General features: G+C 35.4%; 1 protein-coding gene across 3 annotated transcripts in view; it reads right to left on the bottom strand.

Annotated features, from left to right (window-relative positions):
* Positions 1 to 3,285: 3,285 nt before the first annotated feature.
* LOC306849493 (proprotein convertase subtilisin/kexin type 5-like) overlaps positions 3,286 to 10,708 on the bottom strand; it is a 45,160-nt gene continuing 37,737 nt past the window's right edge. Inside the window, exons 21-23 of one of the 3 annotated variants that reach the window (XM_079384563.1) lie at positions 3,741 to 3,843; positions 3,501 to 3,654; positions 3,286 to 3,417 (exon numbers count right to left, since the gene is read on the bottom strand). In XM_079384563.1, coding sequence (XP_079240689.1) covers positions 3,612 to 3,654; positions 3,741 to 3,843 — 146 coding nt within the window. In that variant the 3' untranslated portion in view covers positions 3,286 to 3,417; positions 3,501 to 3,611. Of the gene's footprint in view, positions 3,418 to 3,500; positions 3,655 to 3,740; positions 3,844 to 4,745; positions 7,870 to 10,708 lie in introns of those variants that run through there. The other 2 variants (XM_079384564.1, XM_079384565.1) reach the window with 2 other exon arrangements.

Raw genomic sequence — 10,708 nt, 5'->3', positions numbered from 1 at the left:
TGATTTAGAGGCCCAAACTGAGTAAAAATGCTAAATGTTCTGCAGCTGTTATTAATATGACCAAAAGAAAGATGACATTTTAATTGCTAATGTAAATCAGTGAGATCTTTATTACAGCATAAACTACTGAAAATGTGTGTGTGTGGTATTGTCACTCTATATCCATCAAAAACATGTGTTAATAAGTCATTAAAATGCTTCGTTATATTATCAAAGCTCTAGTTTTTATTCTGGGGTCAAAATGCGATGCAATACAATGAAGATTAAGAGATGCACAAATAAACGCTCCTCAAAAATCTGATGTATCAAATTTTATACATTTTAACTAGTGCCGCCAACCGATTAATCGCGATTAATCACGATTAATCACATCCCAAATAAAGACATACACACACAGCTTGTTTTGAAAATATTTACATGTATTTACATGTTTATATTTACATTCATAAATCATATATAAATATATTTAATATATAAACAATTTTTCTTAAATCTATACATGCATGTGTGTGTATTTATATATACAAATATATATACATATATACATATACATATACATATACATATATATATATATATATATAATATATATATTTATATTCTAAAAAAAAAAAAAAGAAGTATAATCAAGTTAACCTAATTTGCCCAAGTGTTAGTCTTTTAATATTATTGACAATGTTACAAAATTTTAACGGATTTCACTACAAAAAGACACATGAACCATAACCTGAAATCAATGTTTTTGAGATTACACTAAAATGCCTTTTACTTGCCTAAAAAGTATAAACTATCAGTCAGATGAAAGAAGTCATGTAGAGGATTGTGTACAACAGGTTTTCAGTAACAAGTTTTGATCATGTTGATAATTTAGAGCAGAGGTCTTCAACCCTGTTCCTGTGGACTCACTATCCTGAAGAGTTCAGCTACAACTCTAATCAAACACACCTGAGGCCAATCAAGCTCCTCGAGACCAGTGCTGCCAACTGCTATCAACTGAAAGTAGCTCAAACTGCTAGCTAAATGTCACTAGATGACATCATTATGGCAAATTCACTGATCTATGTAAAGATGACTATAGATCAGTGGGCAAGATAATAACAGATAAGGTTTGTCCAAGAAGTTGCTATATTTGTCCCAAAATTTTTGAAAAAAAAAAAAAAAAAAAAAAAAAAATCTCAAAAGGGGTGGGGAAGTAGCTAAATCTAGCTACAAAATCGCTAATTTGGCAACACTGCTCAAGACTGCTTGAAAATTGCAGGCAGGTTTGCTGAAGCAGGTTGGAAATAAACTTTCCAGGAGAGTGGGTCACCAGGAGCAGGGTTGAAGATCTCTGATTTAGAGGGCCTAGACATCTGTGTATCAAAATTTGATAGATTAGGCATTATAGGGTTAATAACATAAGAATGGAGAATAGTGCATATAAATCATTTTTAAAATGCTAAAACTTTATTTCCAGGTATAATTAAAAATTTAGTCCGTTAATGATAAATCGGACGTTTTCAAAACTTTATAGTAAGGATGTTTTTTTTGCTGAAAACATGATGCATTTAATTTCTTCATGAGCAATGCTTGTTGTGCACACATCCATCCAAATACTGATATACTGACCAGTGAGGCATTGCTGACAGCCCTCCTCACAGGTTACACAGTCTTCATGATCAGAGTCAGCTACTTCACCTATAAGAGAACAAGTATCACACCACGAGTCAGCAGAATTAGTGTTGCTAACATGGAAAAGGAAAATGCATGATGCAGATGTACATAAAAATCAGATAATGTCTGTATTAGCATGTGTATTAGTCTAAAACGACTCCAGCAGAGGCTGTGTGTGCACACAGTAGTGTGTGGGAGCCCTGGAGGCCAGAGCGCAGGACCCGTTTATACATGTCTGCCACTAATGATAAGAATTTCTGTTCCCCCACTGTCTCATTTCTGGTGCTATTTCAGTCTGACTGCTGCAGACAAGCTCTTCCCTCATGCTCAGCGCATCTTTGACTGTGATAACAATTTGTGAAGAAGATTAGATAAACAGCAGTGGGTGTCAGGAGAAGCCAAACAACATCCATAGAGTTAGATTTACAGATCTACGTAGGCTAAAGCGATCTAGCTCAGCACACAAAATGAGAGAAAAGTCTTATGTCTAGTGGGGTGAATCTCATGAAAGCATGTCTTTGTTAAACAGCACTGCAAAATCAAATGATAAAAAGTATATTTTCATGTATTTTTAGATCCATTAGCATTTTGTGTTTCATGACAGTTAAGTGCATTACGCCCTTTTGAAGTTTTTTCTTCCTGTAATTCTTTTCAATGACGACTTAATAGATTCATGACTTAATAGATTAATTAAATCCTAATTGCATTTTTTTTTTTACTTAATCACAATATACAATTGCTGTGTTTATTTTTTTAGTACTGGTCACAAGTATGGGGTCAGTAGGATTTAATTTTTTAAATAATGTTCTTCAGCAAAGACTCATTAAATTGATGAGTAGTGAAAAAGATAAAACAGCTTTTCTTATAAACTTTCTATTCATCAAAAATCCTACAAAAATTCATATGATTTCCACAAAATATTAATCAGCACAACTGGTTTCAATGTTGCTAATAATAATAAATGTGACACTGAAGACTGGAGTAATGATGCTGGAAATCTTTGCATCACAGGAATAAATTAGAAAACAGTTCTTTTAAATTATAATATTTTACAATGTTGCAGTATTGCTTTTACTGTATTTTTGGTGTATTTTGGTGCATTTTTGATGCCTTGGTGAACAGATGATACCTTTTTCAAAAAAAAATAAATAAATAAATAAAAATAAAAAACTTACCACCCCCATATTTTCATTGATAGAGCAACAATACAACAAACAACAACACAAGCAGCAAAATATATCATAATGTATAAACACATACCCCATATATCATAAATATGATATACATGTCATTTCTTGACAGGTTTTGAGAGATTCATCCATTGGGAACATTTTGGTGAAAAATAATGGCAAAAAAGCAAACAAAAACATTTTGGCAATGGCAAAGTGTTTTTAACACTGCGCCTACAGCTCAACCACTAATTAGATTTTCAGAAGAATTTTCAAATAAACCTCACTCCCATTCCAAAAAAAAGTAACCAGAATCTTAAAATCACAAAAAGAAACATGGAAAAGGCCAAGCAAGCAATCGAGAACATTCTAGAACAGTTATGTTGCAACTGACCCAGTCCACACTCCAGTTTGGTACACGTCCCATCTTTAGGGTAGTAGGAGGGGGTGCAGTGGAGACAGTGGCCTGTAGAAGTACACACAGTGCAATTTGGAGGGCAGGGATTACATGTTCCCTTTGAGGAATGGGAATAGCCCTCTGGACAGGTTTCACGACACTCCCCTTCAAAGAGGTACCGCTCCACTTCAAACTGATCTGTGTGAAAACAAACAGAATAAGAATAATGTTAAGAGCTTGTATTTTCCTCTATTTTGTGAGGCAGTCATGACTCAGTTTACCTTTGCTACAGCGAGTACATTTGTCAGGCCCCTCGTCTGTACATTCGAGGCATGTGTGGTGACAGAGACGACACTGTCTCTCCCTCTTGTATTTACCAGGATTACAGCTGATCACACATTGCCCGTTATCAAAGAGCCTGCCAAAGAATAAAAACTGAAATCGGTCCCCACACAGTGCACCTCTTATCTCACTGGGGCTTTATTTGACTGTGGTTCTGTGGTGATTTGTTCACACCTCACCTGGTGGAAGCACAGCTGATGCAGTCTTTACTCTCAGGTCCAGAGCACTTTGAGCAGGTTGAGGAACACAGTTCACATTTATCAGGTTTGCTTAAATACTCCCCTGATTAAAAAAAATACAGATTACACATAAGCTACATAAAGATCCTTAACTAGAATATCCCACTTCATCTAGTGTAGGTAGCCACTAAAATTGTATTAACAGTTGTGAAGAAATGCTTTGTTGGTAAATAATCCAGTGGTTCATGTTTATTATATTAGTATATTTATGTATGTAGCACCAGAAATAACTAACATTTCCCTGAATGCACGTTTAAGTAGGAAAATACAAGTAAAAAAAAGAAAAAGCAAGCTGATTAAATAAATGCAAACAAACAACCAGATGAAACAAGAAAATTAAACATGCTAACAAAACAAGCAAACCACACAAATACAAACAAGCAAGCAAATGAAACAAGCAAACAAAAACAAATGCATGTAAACAAGGAAATGAAAGAAGCTAACAAAACAAAAACAAATACATGCAAACAAGCAAGAAAATGAAACAAGAATATGAAACAAAACATACATAAAACAAACAAAAGTAGTAGATTAAACAAATACAAAATCAAAAAGAAACAAGCTAATGATACAAACAAATACATGGAAACAAGCAAACGAAACAAAAAAAATAAATGCATACAATGCAAACAAAACAAACAAGTAAAAAAAATACATACAAACAAGCTAACAAGAAAGCAACCAAACACAAGAAAAAAACAACAAAGAAATACATATTTACATACAAAAAGAGAGGGAAACCAAAGTGCTTACCTGTTCAGAGCTTTAGCATTAATAGGAAAGGCTTCTGGTTGAAGGATTGACCAGCTGACATTTATGATTGCAGACAATTCAAAGGCCATGCGCATGCAGGATTCATAAATCAGAACACTCTCAAAAGTAGTAAGAAAGCTTATGAAGATTGTATATAAATAGATTTTTTGAGTTGCAAAAAACTGACCACAATAATAAAAAAAAATCTTGCACATGGTGTCTCAAATTGACACCTTTATTAGTATAACCAAAACATATTTTTCACTCTCTAGGTGTCAGAATGGATCAAAACTATCCCAAAGTGATGTTATGGGAATGTGAGAAAATCTAAATGCATTGAGCTAACCTTTAACCCCAGGCTAAGCAATGTGTTTGTGAGATTTCCTTTAGAGTGAGCTGGACATCTATAGCTGGCTGACCCTTCTGATGACCTCAGGCTTACGCTCCGATACACTCCATTCACTCAATTCTGACAGTCCTGAAGCAGCCGCTCATGACCCTACATCACCGTAATTGAGTTGTCAATCACTAGACTAAACATGGGTCCAAAGCCAATGACAGTTAAATGGGTTCTCACTCAAACTGCTTGCATTAAACTGCAAAAACACTGAAGAATCACTTGGATATTTCCTCAAGGTTTGTAACATTTAAAACAGCATGTGTCAATAGTAATTTCTTTATCACGTTATTCACCACAGGAAAGTGACGATGGTTGTGTGGGAGTTGTAAATATTTTAGAAATGTTGGTTCTAAAGGAAACGGCCACAGGTCAGAACAAGGGGCTACGCATATATTGTCTCTTTTAAAGTCATTGTGACCACTGCGCATTCGAGATGAATTTCTCTCGGTCAAATGCCGAATTGTTCTCTTCAAAACAAAAAGGGCCTTTTGTAAAGAAAACAAGGAGAAGTTGAATCATTCTCACAGCAGTTCACCACAAGAATTCAACTCTGAACAATATTTCTAGATGTCAAAGTAAACAAGCGGTTTGACAACACAATATTTTTACGCTGAAAATGTGAGCGGTGCTTGTCAGTGTAAAACTCGCCACCAAAACACTAGTTTTGTGTGCTTTTCTGAGTGTGATTTAGCATGTTGCTATGTGGTTGTATATGGATCCGAGTCAAAAGAGCTCTATATATGACTTGTTTCACCCATTTTATTCACCAAGTCTGACTTCTCAGAAAGTAGCCCAGAATCTAAACGAGCAAACAAAAGTAGTCTCTCTTAATCTCTGAGTCTTATTTTTATTTTAAAGTTCATTAATAAAAAGATCAGTAAACCATTTGTTTCGTCCAGTCTTCTCTACTTGATAAAACATTTTTCTTGGCCCTGACTACAACACATCTTCATCTCTAGACTAACTGTTCATGGCAGTTGGCTAAAAACAGAAATACAAAATAATTTTTAGAATCCATTTTCCCCTTATTTCAATTGAATGTGGGTGCAAAATATATTTAAGGTTAATAGTGATAAAAATACATATATACATTAAGAAAAAATGTTGCCAGAACAGAGTAAATGTAACACATTTGAACATAGACTGATTCTCGTAATCCTATATAACATTAGTTATGTAACGTTGCATGTATTGAGTTCGCAGAAAACGTACAATCATACTACAACTTTTTTTTGTGTCATGAATACACAATTAGCATGAAGTGGTTGGACAATCCCATCCACAGAACACAACTTATTTCAACTATGACCATTTATAAATCTTTTTCATAAATAAAAGGCTATGTCATCTTAAACCACATCATTCATAAATAAAAGACATAGAAATCCCCTTAACATTGCGCAAAAGCGGATTGGTCAAACATGTCCTTAATGAATGTAGAAGTCTAATTTGTGTTGTGTAGTACTATTAGTATAACTAAACATTTCACCTCGTTTCTGACCTTTATTAAAACGTAGTATACTCGCCTCAAGTATTATTTCTGTTTCCCAACATAGGGGCATAAGTAAATACGGCCAATATGATCAACTGAAAATCTAGACACTCGATTCGAACTCACAAATATCTGTTGGAAATGTGAATTCAAAAACACTCTCTAATAACTCCATTATGTCAATAGCACCAGTTACATATGTGAATCACAGACTTGTTACTTTCATAAAGACCTGGAATCATGAACTATTTTAGGTGGCCATTTTAAAGTCGAGCAGTTTCACTTTTCATTTCCAAGATGAATCAATAAAATATAAATACTTCTTGAGGAAAGCGGTTGAAACGGACACTGCGCTGTAAATAAAGTTCTTTACATGAATCATTAATATTGTGGAGTTGTTTTTTGAAATAGCGAGATATAAAAATGCACACTTAGGGATTTGTTTTAAAAATATACGATGGACTGATCAAATGAATTAAACGCATTTCAAACCTCATTTAGCTACCACGACTAAAGCCTGTACTTCAACCCAGTCAACGATTCTTCAGGGATCACTTACTTACGTTTAGGTTTTACGAAAACCTATTTTTCTACTTATGCAATGATGTTGAAACACACACGCATGCACGCACACAAAAACAAGTATGAGATATGAGCCTGAGGTGAAGAATTTCTGATCAGTGAGACCACCTGACATAACGCATTCATCTTATTTGCTCGGCTAAATGGCAGGTCGTTAGTGTGAGTACAATACTCGTCGCTTCAGAAAAGTACCTTGTACCTCTGGAGTCAGCTATCGATTTAACCGCGGTCATGAAGGTCAGTGGATGAACCTGTGCTATGGTTTACGTGTCCCTTTGCTCACAGAGGTCTTGCTGAAACTCGTAGAGGTTCTCTGAGTGTGCTTTATTCAGAATATGCACAAACTGGCTTTGATCACTGTTGTCATTATCATGCGTGAAACTGTGGAAAAATAAATAACCACCGCTTCAACGCTCAGCATGTCGCTCCAAATTCTTCTCTTGGACCCAAAACGAAGAAAAAGGTACAAAAATTTGGCATCCATGCTTTGGTCACAAAATACTGACATGTATGATTTGCTGTTTATTACTGATCCCAGTCGCACCACCCTGACAGCTTCTGTCGACACACTCGCATTCACACACACATACAGACACACAGAGATAAAGGTAGGTTTGTTGTAGTTCTGGCATCGGGAAACCTCACGATGTAGTCCCATATTCGAGGTTCCCGACTGGAATATAAATTAGCGGAACGTGAGCGGCAAGTGGGGCCGGAAAAGTTCCTTCAGCCCTTTAGAGAACATGTTCTACAGCAGAGCTGCTGCAGAACCTTCCTCTGGCACAGATTGTTCTTTTTCACTAGCACACAGAAACTTCCCTCAGCCCATGATTCTTCATTTGCTTTCCAGAGAGCAGGAAGAGGAGAGAGTAGCAGAGAGACAGCACGCAATTGGGCAGCGAACAGGAAATGATGCAGATCAGGGCACCGTGAGAGATGGCGGGCAATTGTTGGGTTTATTTTTTTTTTATAATCCAGTTGATTGGTCGACGGAGGAGGATATCCAGGTGCGATTGGAATCCAGGATAAAAAGATTTGAAGGAAAGATCATCGGGAAGAAAAGGAGAACAAACGTTTAGAAAGAGATCAAAAAAATCATTTTTACAGTGTCACAGGTTGACAGTGTAACTTTGTTTTCATTTGCTAGAAAAAGCAGACATTACGCTCCACTGTAAAAATGTAGTCCATATTGAACTCAAGGTTCCCCAAATTCACATGTAGAGAATAAACTGGCCTGAAATATTTGGGCACATTTCACCTCAAAATCAGAAGAAAGTTTTCAAAAAATTATATTTTGCATAATATTTTCTGTGTTATTTGCACAATTTTTATATTTATTTTATATTGCAAAAGAATTTGTACATCATGGTGGTATTCTTTGTACTACCTTTTTGAAAGATTTTTTCCCCTCAAAAAAATGTATGCATTAAATTGATCAAACACAACAGTAAAGACTTATGTTATTACCAAAATTCTAATTTCAAAAAATGCTTTTGAACATTCTATTCATTAAAGTATGCTGAAATAAAATAACACGATTACCATAAAAATATTAGGCATCCCAGTTCCATATTTGAAGTTTGTTACAATGAAAAAATAGGTTAAAAATAAATGAAGTTAACTGTGACCTTTCTATCCCACAAGACTTTCTCCCAATTCTAAATTTGTCTTTCAGAATCCCAAAATATAAATTCAGAATTACATGATATAAACTCAGAATTAAGAGATATAAACTCACATTTGCACAAACAATTTCACAAGTACATACTTTTAAAAGTTCTGTGTCAGAAACAATGAAAATGAATTTTGAAATGTAAACTCTGAATTGCGAGAAAAAAAAAGCAGATTTTTTTTTTTTTTTTTAAAAAGGGGTCATCGGATGCCCATTTTACACAAGTTGATATGATTCTTTAGGGTCTTAATGAAAAGTCTATAACATACTTTGGTTAAAATTTCTCAATGGTAGTGTAAAAAACACCTTTACCCTGTCAAAATCAGCTCGGTTTTCAGCACGCTGTTCTAGTCCATGTTGCTTTAAATGCTAGTGAGCTCTGCTGACTCCGCCCCTCTCTTCTGTGGAGTGACGAGCAGACCATAGATATGTGTAGATTCCCTATTCGACCGCTCCAGATACGTTGACGCGTCAGCCATCTCGCATTCACCGTAATAATCAATAAATATTCAAAGATATACAAGCGTATAACTTGCTGTTGTAGACGCACAGTCAATTCGCAGATCGTTCCAAAAACGGCGCATGGCTGACGTGGCCCATAGAAACAGTCGATAATGAGGCATCTAGGTATATCTATGGCGCAAACTAAACTTCAGCCGTGAAACTGGCTAACTAGCACATTATTAGGAAAGGCAATTTGCAAAGATTCATAAAAACCCTTATACTCACTTCTTCTGTAGATAAAGCTGGATTACGAGTTATTCGGGCGAACATAGACACATTTATGCAGATCGGGGATCGGCGCTTTCCCTTCAAAGTGAAAGTAACGTTAATCCTCTGCGGCTAAGGTGTTGGGAGTAAATAACGATATGATATATTCATTATTACATCCCTCAACTAAACACTTAAATCGCTTAACCGGAGACATCTCGTCTTCCCCTGCACCGGAGTCGACACAATGGCGGACAGCTCTCAGCTCACTCAGGGCGGGTCTAAGGTAAGACGGTCTTGTCAATCAACTCTCGTGGGAGGAGTCTGTACAGAACTACGTCATTCTGACAGGAACCTCAGAACAGCCTGATCTGAGAAAGGGGATTTTAAAATAGGGATTTTTAAAAAACCACTGAAACCATTTTTATCATTATAGGATGGACGTGTACACACACTTCCAACACACATATGTTCACACAACGTGTAAAGTGAATTTTGCATCCAATGACCCCTTTAAATGACCTTCCATAGTTTCCAACATTGATAATAATAAATCTATACCCGACACACTCTGAGGAAGGCTGAACACCAAAATGCATCATTTTTTAAGTCTATTGAGATAGCCAGAATGTGAATAAAGGCTTTTTAACTCTTTTGGACCAGAAGAAGTGCCTTGAATTCTTTATTTGTAATAGTTGCTTTAAACCCAACCAAACAGCACCTTCTAGGATTACTTCCTTAATGAGCAAGTAGCTCTTCAAGATGTTTTATACAATAATAAATCTTTCTTAAGGTAGAAAATCATTTCTGAAGTATAATATGACACTGAAGACTGGAATAATGGCTGCTGAAAATTTTGCTTTGCATCTCAGGAATACATTTACATTTTAAAATATATTCAAATAGAAACCAGCTCTTTTAAATTGTAATTACGTTATTAATATTAATATATTAGTATATATTAATTATACTGTATTTTTGATCAAATAAATGCAGCCTTGGTGGGCATAATCAACTTGTAAAAACAATTGTACTGACACCAAACTTCAAGTAAAGCATTCACGTGAAACGCAAAATAAGAATTCGGGGTTAAATGTGCTTGCTTATGGGGAAAAAAGGTATCTGCAAAATATAATTTTCTTGTTGTTTTGGGGTGAAATGTAATCTGGACACATCTTTCCAACATCAGAAAAACTAAATAAACAGACCATGATTCAACCCCATGCAAAAACAAAATATTTTGTTTTAAAAGATTCAGATCAGAAACTGGAGGAAAGAAAACACAAAATTAAGGAGCT

This window comes from Barbus barbus (genome assembly GCF_936440315.1).
Source record: "Barbus barbus genome assembly, chromosome: 29".
In the NCBI taxonomy this organism is placed as follows: domain Eukaryota; kingdom Metazoa; phylum Chordata; class Actinopteri; order Cypriniformes; family Cyprinidae; genus Barbus; species Barbus barbus.
The sequence above is the reverse complement of the archived record's forward strand: the minus strand, read 5'-3'. Positions and strand labels throughout refer to the sequence as shown.